The sequence below is a fragment of the Salvelinus alpinus genome, chromosome 16 (assembly GCF_045679555.1).
Source record: "Salvelinus alpinus chromosome 16, SLU_Salpinus.1, whole genome shotgun sequence".
NCBI classification, from domain to species: Eukaryota; Metazoa; Chordata; class Actinopteri; order Salmoniformes; family Salmonidae; genus Salvelinus; species Salvelinus alpinus.
Window position 1 is genome coordinate 14,739,071 of NC_092101.1, and position 16,884 is coordinate 14,755,954.

Consider the following 16,884-nt stretch of genomic DNA (forward strand, 5'->3'; position numbering starts at 1 on the left):
AGGTGGCAGTAACGTGATCAGATATGGGGATTTTGAACGTCAAACACATGCGCAGTGGCCTGTTGTGTTAGCTAATCCCCAACGCTTCACGAAAGGATGGCAGGGTACGGTTTATTCTGCTCTACAATGACAATGAAATGCCTTGTGACCAATACACCCGTGTGGTTTTGTATGAGTAACCTGTTGTATAAAACTCCGACATGTGGATACGCAAAGAAAGTTGGTAAGTAACGTTAAATGGTTTCTATAAAATGTATAATCTAATCTAGCTAACGTTAGTTCCATTAGAAAATATAACTGAGTAATGAACAATACACAGGTACAGATAAATAACAGGCACGGTGAGCAAAAGTTATTTATATGATTACAGTATGAGTAGTTAACATAGATGGTTTAGCTGACAACGTCACGAAAACGATGTGCACGCTTCAATGGGGCAGAAGCCGGTGTGATGTTGTGATTCTGGATGGCCAGGTAGTTCAATAGGGTCCAGCTCCAACGTCATCTCCCAGGGTCTCTATGCTCCCACCTACTGATATGTCATCTCTCATGAAAAGTGGGCGTTTCGAAAGGAACCATGTAAGGAGAAGTGGGGGTTTCTTGGAAAATGTATTCGATAATACCCATGTCTTGTTTTCACTGATTTCATGGCAATGCTAATATGGCAGAAATGTGCTAGCTAGTGTAACAACAAGTGTGCTTGTGCTACAACAAGTGTAACAACGTATTTGAGACAGCAAGTGCTTATTGTGCAAATGTAATAATTTTTTTAAACAAACCTTGGAGACGAAACATAGTTTACATGTTGTCAAAGCCTACTTGGACACTGTGTCACCACATTTCCTGTGATAAATAGCCAGATTTTTGACCTGGTTACATGTACATTGAACAACACAGAAGCTTTTCAGCATGTTTCTGTACCAATTTAGGGAAACCCTGCTATAGAGTACCACATAATGAGTCATAATACCCATAAAACCTAGCAGTCAAACAAGAAAATGGTTCCAATCATTTTTGCCATAAGGATATTAGAAACACTTCAAATAAGGGCTGCGTAGGCTTACCCTGGCATGAGGTTTTGATAACCATGTAAATCTCTCTAGGACAAGATGATTTATCAATATATTTGCCTGTATTTACCCCCTAAACATGAAATGCTATTTAGCTGGTAATATGGCTATCATAAAGAACTTCAAATGCCATGATGATCTGGATGAGACTGCCAAATCGAGGCAAAGGTAGTTAATCCAGAGATTCCTATCTAAATTTAGTCATGAAGAAATTGGCTAAATTTCTTGAAATTTACAATTCTTTAAACTGTCTTGTGCAAGTTTTAAATTTACATAATACCTGTTAGCAAATGTGTCAGCTAGAGATGACGTGCAGGAGCTTGCAGGGATTTGTAGTCTTGCATGATGTCTACTTTGATGCTAATTAGCATTTTAGAATCTGAGAGTAAATAGAGCTGAATATATTGATAAAAGTCACCTTTCCAAGAGAGATTTAAATGGTTATCAAAACGTCACACCAGGGTAAGCCCACATTCTTGCAGTTGACATATGACGCCTCCTGGTGGCCATGTTGGAAGACCACCGCATTCATTCTAATGACAATAGCTGAGTGGCTACCCCAAACTGTATGATAATAGTGCCTAAAACTACAGTGAACAAAAATATAAACGCAGTGTTGGTTTCTTGAGCTGAAATGATCCCAGAAATGTTTCATGCGCACAAAAATCGTATTTCTCTAAAATGTTGTGCAGAAATTTGTTTACTTCCCTGTCAGTGAGCATTTCTCCTTTGCCCAGATAATCCATCCACCTGACAGGTGCTGCATATCAAGAAGCTGATTAAACAGCATGATCATTACACAAGTGCATCTTGTGCTGGGGACAATAAAAGGCCACTCTATAATGTGCAGTTTTGTCACACAACACAATGCCACAGATGTCTCAAGTTTTGAGGGAGCGTGCAATTGGCAAGCTGTCTGCAGGAATGTCCACCAGAGCTGTTGCCAGAGAATTTAATGTTAATTTCTCTACCATAAGCCGCCTCCAACGTCGTTTTAGAGAATTTGGAAGTACGTCCAAACGGCCTCACAACCGCAGACCATGTGTAACCACGCCAGCCCAGGACCTCCACATTCGGTTTCTTCACATGTGGCCAGGTCTGAGACGAGCCACCGGAACAGCTGATGAAACTGTGGGTTTTCACCACCGAAGAATTTCTGCATAACTTGTCAGAAACCGTCTCAGGGAAGCTCATCTGCGTGCTTGTCGTCCTCACCAGGGTCTTGACCTGACTGCAGTTTGGCGTCGTAAGTGACTTAAGTGGGCAAATGCTCACCTTCGATGGCCACTGGCACGCTGGAGTGTGCTCTTCATGGATGAATCCCGGTTTCAACTGTACTGGGGAGATGGGGAAAAAATGTAATAGAATTTTATTGGTCACATACACATGGTTAGCAGATGTTAATGCGAGTGTAGCGAACGTCTTGTGCTTTTAGTTCCGACTGCACTAATATCTAACAAGTAATCTAACAGATTCACATCAACTATCTTACAATGTAAAGGGATGAATAGGAAATGTACATATAAATGTACATATAAATATATAGATGAGCAATGGCGTGCTGCATAGGCAAGATGGTATAGAATACAGTAAATACATATGAGATGAGTAATGTAGGATATGTAAACATTATTAAAGTGGTGTTATTTAAAGTGACTAGTGATATCTTATATTAAGTCCATTTATTAAAGTGGCCAGTGATTTGAGTCTGTATGTTGGCAGCAGCCTCTCTATGTTAGTGATGGCTGTTTTTCAGTCTCTCAATCCCAGCTTTGATGCACCTGTACTGACCTCGCCTTCTAGATGATAGAGGGGTGAACAGACAGTGGCTCGGGTGGTTGTTGTCCTTGATGATCTTTATGGCCTTCCTATGACATCGGGTGCTGTAGGTGTCCTGGAGGGCAGGTAGTTTGCCCCCGGTGATGCGTTGTGCAGACCGCACTACCCTCTGGAGAGCCTTGCGGTGATACAGCCAGACAGGAGGCTCTCGATTGTGCATCTGTAAAAGTTTTAGTGTTTTAGATGACAAGCCAAATTTCTTCAGCCTCCTGAGGTTGAAGAGGCGCTGTTGCGCCTTCTTCACCACGCTGTCTGTGTGGGTGGACCATTTCAGTTTGTCCATGATGTGTACACCGAGGAACTTAAAACTTTCCACCTTCTCCACTACTGTCCTGCCAATGTGGATGTTTTGTTGACGTTGAGTGAGAGGTTATTATCCTGACACCAAACTCGGAGGGCCCTCACCTCCCTGTAGGCCGTCTCGTCATTGTTGGTAATCAGGCCTACCACTGTAGTGTCGTCTGCCAACTTGATGATTGAGTTGGAAGCGTGCATGGCCATGCAGTCATGGGTGAACAGGGAGTACAGGAGAGGGCTGAGAACTCACCCTTGTGGGGCCTCAGTTTTGAGGATCAGCGGGGTGGAGATGTTGTTTCCTACCTTCACCACCTGGGGGCGGCCCGTCAAAGTCCAGGACCCAGTTGCACAGGGCGGGGTCGAGACCCAGGGTCTCGAGCTTACTGACGAGTTGTAGTCAATGAACAGTATTCTTACATAGGTATTCCTCTTTTCCAGATGGGATAGGGCAGTGTGCAGTGTGATGGCGATTGCATCGTCAGTGGACCTATTGGGGCGGCAAGCAAATTGGAGTGGGTCTAGGGTATCAGGTAGGGTGAAGGGGATCTGATCCTTGACTAGTCTCTCAAAGCAGAAGATGTGAGTGCAATGGGGCAATAGTCATTTAGTTCAGTTACTTTAGCTTTCTTGGGAACAGGAACAATGGTGGCAATCTTGAAGCATGTGGGGACAACAGACTGGGATAGGGATTGGTTGAATATGTCCGTAAACACACCAGCCAGCTGGTCTGCGCATGCTCTGAGGACACGGCTAGGGATGCCATCTGGGCCGGCAGCCTTGCGAGGGTTAACACGTTTAACTGTTTTGCTCACGTTGGCCACGGAGAAGGAGAGCTCGCATGCTTTGAGCTGTGTCAGTGGCACTGTATTGTCCTCAAAGCGAGCAAAGAAGTTGTTTAATTTGTCTGGGAGCAAGACATCGATATCCGCGACGGGGTTTTTTTGTTTGTTGTGTAATCCGTGATTGACTGTAGACCCTGCCACATACGTCTTGTGTTTGAGCCGTTGAATTGCGACTCTACTTTGTCTCTATACTGACGCTTGTTTGATTGCCTTGCGAAGGGAATAGCTGCACTGTTTGTATTCGGTCTTGTTTTCGGTTGCCTTGCCATGATTAAAAGTGGTGGTTCGCGCTTTTTTTTCTTTCTTTTTTTTGCGCGAATGCTGCCATTAATTCACGGTTTCTGGTTAGGGAAGGTTTTAATAGTCACAGCGGGTATAACATCGCAGATGAACTTGCTAATAAACTCGCTCACCAATTCAGCGTATACATCAATGTTGTTGTCTGAGGCTATCCAGAACATATCCCAGTCCACGTTATCGAAGCGTGGAATCCGATTGGTCAGACCAGCGCTGTATTGACCTGAGCATGGGTGTTTCCTGTTTTGTTTCTGTCTATAGGCTGGGTGTACACAATGGATTAATGGTCAGCGTTGCCGAAGGCAGGGCGTGGGAGGGCTTTGTATGCATCGCGGAAGTTCGAGTAGCAATGATCCAGAATTATGCCAGCTCGTGTTGGGCATTCAATATGCTGATAGAATTTAGGGAGTAATGATCTTAGGTTAGCGTTGTTAAAATCTACTTGGTGGGGGTTATACATGGCTGTGACTATAATCGAAGAAAATTCTCTTGGAAGATAATGCGGTCTGCATTTGATTGTAAGGAATTCTAGGTCAGGTGAACAAAAGGACTTGAGTTCCTGTATGTTGTTGTGATTACACCATGAGTCGTTAATCATAAGGCATACACCCCCGCCCTTCTTCTTACCAGAGAGATGTTTGTGTCTGTCGGCCCGATGCGTGAAGAAACCGGGTGGCTGTACCGACTCTGCCAACATATCCCGAGTGAGCCATGTTTCCCAGAAACAGAGAATTTTACAATGTCTGTCTTTCTGGAAGGCAACTCATGCCCTAATTTTGTCCACCTTGTTATCTAGAGATTGGACATTGGCGATTAATATGCTAGGAAGCGGTGGATGGTGTGCTCGCCTTCTGAGTCTGACCAGTAGGCCGCTCCGTCTACCTCTCCTGCGGCGACCACTTTTGGGTCGGCCTCTGGGATAAGCAATTTGAATGCACATAGATACTGTGACGTGATCCTGAGGCCCATTGTCGTGCCATTCATCCTCCGCCATCACCTTTCAGCATGATAATACACAGCCCCATGTCGCAAGGATCTGTATACAATTCCTGGAAGCTGAAAACTTCCCAGTTCTTCCATGGCCTGCATACTCACTAGACATGTCACCCATTGAGCATTTTTGGGATGCTCTGGATTGGCGTGTACGACGGCGTGTTCCAGTTCCCGCAAATATCCACCAACTTCGCACAGCTATTCAACATGAGTGGGACAACTTTCCACACGCCACTATCAACAGCCTGATCAACTCTATGCAAAGGAGATGTCGCATTGTGGCGGCTTTTTTTAAGGTATCTGTGACCAACATACGCATATCTGTATTCCCAGTCATGTGAAATCCATAGATTAGGACTTAATGAATTTACAGTTGAAGTTGGAAGTTAGCCAAATACATTTGAACTAAGTTTTTCACAATTCCTTACATTTATTCCTAGTAAAAATCCCCTGTTTTAGGTCAGTTAGGATCACCTCTTTATTGTAAGAATGTGAAATGTCAGAATAATAGTAGAGAGTGATTTATTTCAGCTTTTATTTCTTTCATCACATTCCCAGTCTGTCAGAAGTTCACATACACTCAATTAGTATTTGGTAGCATTGCCTTTAAATTGTTTAACTTGGGTCAAACGTTTCGGGTAGTTTTCCACAAGCTTCCTACAAGTTGGGTGAATTTTGACCCAATCCTCCTGACAGAGCTGGTGTAACTGAGTCAGGTTTGTAGGCCTCCTTGGCACACGCTTTTTCAGTTCTGTCCACAAATGTTCTATTGGATTGAGGTCAGGACTTTGTGATGGCCACTCCAATACCTTGACTTTGTTATCCTTAAGCCATTTTGCTACAACTTTGGAAGTATGCTTGGGGTCATTGTCCATTGGATGACCCATTTGCGACCAAGCTTTAACTTCCTGACTGATGTCTTGAGATGTTGCTTCAATATATCCACATCATTTTTCCATCCTCATGATGGCATCTATTTTGTGAAGTGCATCAGTCCCTCCTGCAGCAAAGCACCACCACAACATGATGCTGCCACCCCCGTGCTTCACAGTTGGGATGGTGTTCTTCGGCTTGCAAGCCTCCCCCTTTTTCCTCCAAACATAACAATGGTCATTATGGCCAAACAGTTCTATTTTTGTTTCATCAGACCAGAGGACATTTCTCCAAAAAGTATGATCTTTGTCCCCATGTGCAGTTGCAAACGGTAGTCTGGCTTTTTTATGGCGGTTTTGGAGCAGGGGCTTCTTCCTTGATGAGCGGCCTTTCAGGTTATGTCGATATAGGACTCGTTTTACTGTGGATATAGATACTTTGTACCAGTTTCCTCCAGCATCTTCACACGGTCCTTTTTTTGTTGTTCTGGCATTGATTTGCACTTTTCGCACCAAAGTACGTTCGTCTCTGAGACAGAGCACGTCTCCTTCCTTCCACAGGTACACCTCCAATTGACTCAAATTATGTCAAAAAGCTTCTAAAGCCATGACATCATTTTCTGGAATTATCCAAGCTGTTCAAAGGCACATTACACTTAGTGTATGTAATCTTCTGGCCCACTGGAATTGTGATACAGTGAATTATAAGTGAAATAATTTATCTGTAAACAATGTAGATGTAGCACAAATGTAGCACAAAGTAGATGTCCTAACCAACTTGCCAAAACTATAGTTTGTTAACAAGAAATTTGTGGAGTGGTTGAAAAACAAGTTTTAATGACTCCAACCTAAGTTTATGTAAACTTCACACTTCATCTGTATTTAAATTGACGCATTTCCTTATAGGAACTGTAACTCAGTAAAGTCTTCAAAATTGTTGCATGTTGCGTTTTATATTTTTGTTCAGTGTAGTTAATTCATCACCATGTCATTTTCTGAACGGTATATGGCTACTCTAACAAGGCAGGAAAGACAACAGAAAAATATATGTTTACAGATTCCCTGCAGTCATGAAACACCTTTGGTGACACCAAGGAGATAAGACTCATAAACTGTAAGAAAAGGGAAGAAACAGTTTTTTGCCCGTCAAGATCTGAACCCAGACAACTGTCAGTACAGGTTCTGCTACGGTTATTTCATCAATGGTAAGTCTGCTCGTTTTCAAATTTTGTTTAGCTGTTATGCTAACCAGGTGTTAACAACAACACTAAGTTAGCCAAAATTAGCTAGCTAGATAGCTTGTAGTCTAGCTAAAAGCATGTGTCGAGTGAGTTTCAAGTTTTGGGGAAGCAATTTCTTCACCATATGCACCTTGATAACAAAGGATTGCATGCATTTATTATCGCATTTGCAGAGTAATGTAAGCCTACTATTCCTAATGTGATGAGTAGATTGGCTATATCAGAGATTTTTTTTTCCTTTGTCTGGGAGAAATGTGGCCTTTGATAAACATTTCCTACATTTCTGCTACACTTTATATAACTGGAGACATTAGCCACATCTTTTTTAATACGATGGTAGGCTAGGCCTACTCTGCTGACACCGACAACAGATCATTCCTCGTCTTGAATGTAATCATGTAATCTATGCCTATGAAAAGTAGTCATGGCTAGAAGGGATGCAGCTTTTGTCAAATTGACATCAAAAGTAAAACAATCATTTTAGCTAACCCTTTTCCTTACCTTAACCTAAATATCCTAACCTGCTACTTGAATACTCCTAATCTGTAACAAATAGTCAAATTACGTTAATTTGACAAAAGATGGATACATTCTACCCTTGTAGAATGTACAATATGAGGTCCATATAACCCCCCCCCCAAAAAAACAATGATCATTTGAGAACTTTATTCATAAGAGAAAATGTATGGACATTACAGCATAGGAAAAATGCCTCAATGGGTTAGGACAACCTGCTGTGTTGACTGGTTGTTCCAGCCCAACAACATATTTAATCTTTATGACACTAAAACAACTGAATTAATTAAACACAACCAGACAATTAAGAGCCCTGGTGGTATAGCTGATCTGAAGAAGTGATATTCTAACATCAGGTGTCCTTTATTTGTTTATGTACTGTATGTCGACTGGATTCCCCCTGTGAAGATGAGCAGTGCTGCAGCAACATCAGTTTCTTCTATAACTTCGTCCTTTTCCAGATATGAAAGGAGACATCCCTCAGTTATACATTTATTTTGGAACAACATGTAAAATGCTTATTTATATACTTATTTATGAAATTATAAACATACTGTACTTTAATAATAGGCTATATTGTTGTTTGGGTGAAATTAAAAGTGTTTTGTCATTTCTGCTTTGCCTTGCTTTATTGAATAAAAAGTATTTCTTATAGCCTAACTAGTAAATATATATATAAACACATTTAGCATAAACAATGTAATTGTTGTGGTAGTCTTAGGAAAACCATTTTCATTATACCAGTGGCACTTCCGAAGTGCCACTCGGATCTTCTGGGAGAAAAGTATCTGGCATTGAACATGGTGGTGGATGTTTTAAGCTAAAGATCCCATCTCCTGCTTCTAGACATTTCACCACCTAGATTACAAGGGTTGGATTTGCACAAAACTATTTCATGTCAGCACAATGCATGTAAAACATCTATTATAATGATTAGCCTCATACATTGTCTACTGGTATCGTTTTAAAAATTGAGAACATGTACTCAACAATATGTAAAAAATGTGTGAGTTAGGCTAATGCCATCATACTGTAGGCCAGTGTTTCCCAACTCGGGTCCTCGAGTACCCCCAATGGTACACAGTTTTATTGTAGCCCCGGACAAGCACCCTGATTCAACTTGTCAACTAATCATAAGGCCCTCTGTGTTGAATCAGGTATGTTTGTCTGGGGCTGCAACAAAACTGTATGCTGTTGGAAGTACTCAAGGACTGGAGTTGGGAACCGCTGCTGTAGGCCTATGGCTGCATTGGTGTTGCATGCCGTTATCAGCTGCAAAATGGGTTCACATGGCTGATATCCTGAAAATAGTGACAGTCAAATAAATCTAATTGGAGAGCTTACAACTAGGTAATGTTCATTTGAGAATACAACACAGACAAGATAGATTCCCTTACCCTCTTTACTGACGGATTGTGAGCTGTGATCAATCAACATTAACAATAGTTTATCTTGAATAATAGTTTGAAGTTAACAAGTTTAAACACTTCAAAGAATCAACACTTTCATATAATTTCAAAGTGTACTAGTAAGCTAACTCATATGTAAAGGTTAGACATCTTAGTAAAACAAGTAGGCTATTATTACTAAAGCATAATTTAATCGGGCGGCAGGTAGCCTTGTGGTTAGAGCGTTGGGCCAGTAACTGAAAGGTTGCTAGATCGAATCCCCGGGCTGACAAGGTAAAAATCTGTTGTTCTGCCCCTGAACAAGGCACTGTTCCTAGGTCGTCATTGTAAATAAGAATTTATTCGTAACTGACTTGTTCAGGTCAAAAAAATGTTTTATTTTAATTCTGGTGAAAAGAATGCATTAAATACCAGGGTTGGCAAACCTCGCTCCACTGATCCCTGGTCTACTGGGTGAGCTGACTTCTGTTCCAGCCCAGCAATAGTACACGTACAGTGCCTTTGGAAAGTATTCAGACCCCTTGACTTTTTCCACATTCCACATATTCTAAAATGGATTAAATTATATTTTTTCCTCCTCAACCCCATAATGACAAAGCGAAAACAGGTTTTTTGAAATGTTTTGCAAATGTGTGTGTGTGTATATATAATTAAAAAATATATATGAAATTACATTTACATAAGTATTCAGACCCTTTTCGAGACTCTTTAAAAAGAAAATTATACCCTTTTTCTCTCCAATTTTCGTGGTATCCAATCGCTAGTAATTACTATCTTGTCTCATCGCTGCAACTCCCGTACGGGCTCGGGAGAGACGAAGGTCGAAAGCCACGCGTCCTCCGAAGCACAACCCAACCAAGCCGCACTGCTTCTTAACACAGCGCGCCTCCAACCCAGAAGCCAGCCGCACCAATGTGTCGGAGGAAACACCGTGCACCTGGCCCCCTTGGTTAGCGCGCACTGCGCCCGGTCCGCCACAGGAGTCGCTGGAGCGCGATGAGACAAGGATATCCCTACCGGCCAAACCCTCTCTAACCCGGACGACGCTAGGCCAATTGTGCGTCGCCCCATGGACCTCCCGGTCGCGGCCGGCTGCGACAGAGCCTGGTCGCGAACCCAAAGACTCTGGTGGCGCAGCTAGCACTGCGATGCAGTGCCCTAGACCACTGCGCCACCCGGGAGGCCCTTGAGACTCCAAATTGAGCTCAGATGCATCCTGTTTCCGTTGATCATCCTTGAGATGTTTCCACAACTTGATTGGAGTCCACATGTGCTAAATTCAATTGATTGGACATGATTTGGAAAGGCACACATAGAAGGCTCTTGGGGGAGAAGGGCCTTGGTAAGGAAACTCTTTGGACTGAATGCCAAGCGTCACATCTGGAGGAAAACTGGCACCATCCCTGCGGTGAAGCATGGTGGTGGCAGCATCTTGCTGTGGGGATGTTTTTCAGTGGCAGGGACTAGTCAGGATTGAGGGAAGATGAACGGAGCAAGGTAGAGAGAGATCCTTGATGAAAACCTGCTCCAGAGCGCTCAGGACCTCAGACTGGGGCAAGGTTCACCTTCCAACAGGACAATGACCCTAAGCACACAGCCAAGACAACGCAGGAGTGGCTTCGGGACAAGTCTCTGAATCTCCTTGAGTGGCCCAGCCAGAGCCCAGACTTGAACCTGATCGAACATCTCTGGAGAGACCTGAAAATAACTGTGCAGCGATGCTTCCCATCCAACCTGACAGAGCTTGAGAGGATCTGCAGAGAAGAATGGGAGAAACTCCCCAAATACAGGTGTGCCTAGCTTGTAGCGTCATACCCAAGAAGACTTGAGACTGTAATGGCTGCCAAAGGTGTTCAACAAAGTACTGAGTAAAGGGTCTGAATACTTATGTAAATGTGATATTTCAGTTTTATTTGTAATACATTTGCTAACATTTCTAAAAAACAGTTTTTGCTTTGTCTTTATGGGGTATTGTGTGTAGGTCGATGGTGGGGGGGAAACTATTTTAATACATTTTAAAATAAGAGTATTCAGGTACAGGTGGATCTGTGAAGACCTCTAGTGTGAGGTAGCTATTTACTTGCTAGTAGGAGTCTATATGCCGCTTTATGGTCAGGATGCCCACAGTGATGCACAGTTCCGATCATAACTTCCTGTGCAATCAAAATAGCTCTTTCACCCACACCCACTGAATAATTGCCTGTATCCTCTGTATGCCTTTGCTTGTCCATATTATCTCTGTAAATGGTGAAGTCTATCTCAAGGCACTGCATCTTTACATTACATCTGAATGTTGCCTTGCCACATAACATTCAGAACATTATCAAGTTTCAAGTTGTATTAGTCGTATGTACAGGATACGCATGGTATACATCGTCCAACGAAATGCTTAGTTGAAGGTTTCTCCTCGACAATGCAACAAAAATAAATTAAGAAAATGGAATATAAAGTAAATGAAAGTAGAATAGAATAATACATTTTATAATACAGGAAGGCACAATTTATAGTCCAATATTTACATGTGTATTGGGGAAGGGGAGATGGAGGCAAGTGTATAAATTGAGCAGTATAATAAGAGTCTGGTAGCAGCAGGTGTGTGTGTGCATGTGTGCTAAGGTCCGGAGAATCAGAGCAGGTGGTCAAGTCCAGTTCAAGTGTTCAGCAGTCTGGTTTGTAGATAGAAACTGTTGTTATCAGACCTCATTCTCCGAAACCGTCTGCACGACGGTAAGGGAGATAACAGCTCATGGCTGGGGAGTGTGGGGTCCTGATGATGCTGCGTGCCTTTCTCAGGCACCGTTTCAAGTAGATATCCTGGATGGGTGGGAGCACGTTCCCAGTGATCTACTTGGCCGTCTTCACCACCCACTGGAGGGCCTTGCAATCGTGGACGGAGCAATTCCCGTAACAGACCGTGATGCAACCGGTCAGAACGCTCTCGATGGTGCAGCGGTAGTATTTGGAGAGGACCCGGGGCGGAATGCCAAATTTCTTCAGGCTTATTAGGAAGTAGAGACGCTGTTGCGCCCTCTTGACAAGAGTGATGGTGTTGTTGGTCCATGTCAAGTCCTCAGTGATGTGGACGCAGAGGATCTTAAAATGTATGACTCTACTGCAGTCCTGTTGATGTGGATCGGGGCATGTTCCCTCTGCTTTCTGAAATCAACAATCAACTATTTTGTTTTGCTCACATTGAGGAAGAGGTATTTGTCATGACACCACAATGCCAGTTCACTTACCTCCTCCCTATAGGCTGACTTATTGTTGTTGGTTATCAGGGCTACATCCATGGTGTCGTCAGAAAACTTGATGATGGAGTTGGTGTCGTGCAAAGCCACACAGTCATGAGTAAACAGGGACTACAGCAGAGGAAAGAGGACACCCCTGGGGGGCCCCTGTGTTAAGAGTCAGTGTGGAGGAGGTGTTGTCAATCCTCACAGCCTTTGGTCTGCCTGTCAGGGTGTCCATGTTCCAGTTGGAGAGGGTGGGGTTGAGCTTGGAGAGAACAATAGTGTTGAATGTTGAACTGTATTCAATGAACAGCATTCTCACATACTGTAGGTGTTCCACTTGTCCAGATGTGTTACGGCCATGTAAATAGCGATGGAAATGGTATCTTCCGTGGATCAGTTGGGTCTTTAGCCAATGTTAAATCTATTGCATTAATTAATTTACCAGATTTTTAAGACTTTATATCTATAAATATGGGATCAATTAGATGTATTTAACATAACACTGGGCAAAAATGCAGAAGAGCACAAATCTTGAGTCCAATCTTGTTCATGTTCTCTAACTCATTGTTTCCATGTTTTGTAGAACAGTGATAGCGATGCTGAAGTGTTGAATGAGTCATAACAGGTTTTTATCCCAACTTGTTTTCTCTCTGCCAGCTGCCAAAGGGAAAGGCAAGGGCATCGTGAAAGATGTGCTGAAGGGGCCAGAGGTGTGTAAGGACCCTGTGAAGCTCACCTCTCATGCTGTCGGAGTCAACATTTTTAAGCAAGGAGACAACCCTGCACTTAAACCACACAAGGAATACCCAGAGTGGTAAGTGCTCAAATGTGGTACTACCTTGACAAAGAGAGCTGGAGATCAGTTATGTTTTTGTGGGATATTTTGAGCTATAGCTTTCACTTGAAAAATATAAATATATCCTGTTAATGCTCTACTTCCTGGTAATGCTCTACTTCATGTCCATGAATATCAGCTTTTGTTATAAACATGTAGCGTTGTGTGTTTTTATTAATGAATAATTACAAAAGCTTTATAAACAATTTAAGTGACACCAAGCTTCTGCCTCCCAGGCTGTTCCAGTTACAGCTGGGTCCCCTTAAGGATATCCATGAGCTGAAGCCAGATAGCCGTGAATACTGAAAGGTCCTGAGGAAGGAGCACGTGGCGCTTTAACAGGTTACACATAGGGAAGAAGCTGTAGGACCCGGGGCAGCGATCAGCTGCTCTACAGAACTGTGTTCTCTGGACACCAGACACTATAGCACAGCTGTAACTTGACTGAGTCAATACTCTCAGCCTGTATGTCATCTTTCTGCTGAAAAGGAATAACCCATCACCTCGAGAACTTGGACTTTGTACTGTAAAATAAGGCAAATAGAAAGACCTGGATTTTGAATCCATCTCAACTTTTGCATTTTGATTTCTAATCTCAAATGTTACCATGTGTAGGCTTCTTTGAAAAAGATGACGCATACAGACATGTTATTTTAGAATTATGTGAGGGTATGAGTTTTGATTCACACCTTGCAGATAGCATCTATAATACTCTGTGAACATACAAAATGATGTATCTTTTGTCTCTCCCTGCTGTCTCAGTATGTGTAGCCCATCTATGATGCTGTCTGTTCAAAAAGTGTATGACATTGTTGGCAGTATACAAAGCGTGTGAAAAGTTAGGATTTGGCTTGACACCAATCACATCAGAAGCAAAACGTCATTGACAGAAACAAACTTGAATTGTTGTGTCGTTGTCCTCCGGTGGCTAGCTAGCTAAAATCGTCCCTTTTCATGGATAGAGACAGGGATTTGGAGTTTTGGTTTTACTTAATTCTCCGTGCTGGCCAATTATTATAAGGGAGATTCTGATCCAACCATAAATTCAAACATTGTGCCCCTGGCCTGAGAGGATGGAAGTTCAACATGTAGCTAGATGTAGTTGGCTAATTTTAATTAACTGGCCTGGTGTATCATTGCCCATGAAAGGAAGTTAGGCTAGCGAGCAAGCATTTAAGTCAGGTAGCCTAGGGCAACAACAACTATAAAAGTGTAGGATGGCATTTGCATTTCCCTACAAGTAGGGTGAGTCAACATGTTTTTTCTACTTACACACACACAGAACTCAGTCCCATGGACAGCCACATCATATTTAGCTTAAGTTGATTGGACTAAATAGTTGTTGGTATCTTTTAGTAGTCAGATGAAATGTAGCACATGGGGATGTGTGAAACTTACTCCTCAGCCTGAAGTGTCCACACTTGCGCCAGCTAATAGCTAGCTTTTCGCGTAGCACCGACTGGTAAGACGTTACAGGAGGGTGGTCATGTGTGCTAGCACGGCAGAGGTCCCAAGTTCGCGTTCAGAAAAATGAAGGCCTTGTTTATTCTCGTCACTTGTCAGAGAGAGAACACCTAAATACCTTTTGAGATCTGCTTATTTCGTGCAAGATTTTGTGTATCAATGGTGAATAGAATGACTGTTTTGATTATTCTGTAAGTGATTATTCTACACAGTGGCGTGTTCATGGATGCCAAGGGAAGCCAGGCTTCCCCAAATATTTGACCAATACCAAAATATTAATACAATTATATTTTGTCTCTGTGTTTTCATAATTTGAGTGTCTGAATCTCACTGGAGAAATGATCGGAGTGAGGGAAACAGCGCCCCTCTGTCTCAGTATGTGTAGCCCATTTATCTGTTGCTATCTGGACCTAAAAAGTATAACATGTTGCCCCCGTAGCATTTGATTGAATGATACCAGCAAGCATTTGGACAAAACTTCAGTGTCGGTTTCTGGTCTGCCTGTGTTGATGTCCTGCAGTAGCTAGCTTGCTAAATCCTCCCATTCCTAAACCATGGATGGAGATGGGGATTTGGACTTGTTGTTTTGACTTAATTCTCTGTACAGGCCAATGATTGTGATGGCGATTCTGATCTAACTATAAATGTATATGTTGTGCCACTGGCCTGAGATGATTGAAGTTGAATATGTAGCCTAGCAGGCTCCCATTAACTAGCTAGCAAGAAAGGAGGTTTGCATTGGCATTCAACTAGTCTACAAGTATGGTGAGTCCCAAATTTTTTTTTTGCTTAAGCACGCACACCCACACACACAGACTGAAATCTGTACCATGGACAGCCACATGACATTTAGCAACATTGATTGGACAGAATTTTTTGGGGTATATTTTAAGTTAGTTTTCAGTGTATTAAACTAAGCATGTATAGCCTTGTTCATTTTATGATGTTTAATTTGAAATTGTACTGGAATAGCAGAGGCAGTGCTCCTGTTGTTTTTATGCTGACTTGTGGTAACTGGTTTTAAATCAGTAGTTATTAAGTAAACTGTTGAAAACAGGAACTTGCTTGACCATGCTGCAGGTGAAATAACTGTTACATGCAATATTTGCTTTGTGGACTTCACCACTCTGGTTTTGTGATTAAACAAAGTTGTTTGTGGTTGAATTTATTCTGCCAGTGTGGCTTCCCAGGTAGCACAAAACGTCTGGCCCACATCTGGCCTGATTCCGGCATGCCAGGTCTAAAACTGCTGGCCCGGGTCTGGCAGCCGGATCCTGCCCGAGTCTGAAATGAATGTCGGTACAGACTAGGCCTGAGTCATTCGGGCCAGATCTGGCAGCCTGAACTGAGCCAAAGCTGCCATGTTAGGGCCAGAATCGTCCCAGGAATGGCCCAAATATACTTGATTTTACCCCCCCCCCCACACACACCACTGCAAAATAATATATGAATATTAAAATATGTGGAGAGGTGTGCAAAAATAATCAATGTGACATTAAGGAGACGTTTTTATCCAAAGCGACAGTATGTTGGCATGCATTCATTTTCCGTTCCTGGACCCAGGAATCGAACCCACAATCATGACGTTTCGGGCGCCATTGTTTTTTCCATTGACAGCTATGGTCTTTGTTTATTTTGGCTAAAGACTAACTTTGTAAGTTTAATAGGCTATTGGAATAATTCAACATGCATGGTTGTAGGCTGCATCACTCCTTCAGCCTAGGTAGCAGATTATCAAATGGAAGATATAGGCCTATGTTTTGGGAAAATACAATTATTCTATGTCTTAGGATACAACACAGTGCAATGAGAAATGTATTATTGTTAGTACACAATTATTGTCTAGGCTGTAAACTGCAGTGATGTAGGCTAATATGAATAACCGCTCAAACGTCCTTTTGTGTTTCATGCGGAAATAAAGCCCTGAATATACAACCATTTGGAACAGTTTTGGCTTTATTCTCGACAGTTTACAA

At 42.5% G+C, this 16,884-nt stretch overlaps 1 protein-coding gene across 1 annotated transcript; it reads left to right on the forward strand.

The window, feature by feature from the left end:
- The first annotated feature begins 9 nt into the window (after window positions 1-9).
- LOC139540917 (large ribosomal subunit protein mL54-like) lies at window positions 10-16,846 on the forward strand. The gene is made up of 3 exons (XM_071344990.1): window positions 10-223; window positions 13,267-13,423; window positions 13,681-16,846. The coding sequence occupies exons 1-3, from the start codon at window positions 97-99 to the stop codon at window positions 13,748-13,750; spliced, it is 354 nt and encodes a 117-aa protein (XP_071201091.1). The 5' UTR covers window positions 10-96; the 3' UTR covers window positions 13,751-16,846.
- The last annotated feature ends 38 nt before the right edge of the window (window positions 16,847-16,884 follow it).

Bases quoted from the DNA above. Each gene is read 5' to 3' on its own strand.
- LOC139540917 (XM_071344990.1), top strand. From the start codon at position 97: ATGGCAGGGTACGGTTTATTCTGCTCTACAATGACAATGAAATGCCTT. The intron at 224-13,266 runs GTAAGTAACGTT...TCTCTCTGCCAG, and splicing joins TGGATACGCAAAGAAAGTTG to CTGCCAAAGGGAAAGGCAAG. The intron at 13,424-13,680 runs GTAAGTGCTCAA...TCTGCCTCCCAG, and splicing joins CACAAGGAATACCCAGAGTG to GCTGTTCCAGTTACAGCTGG.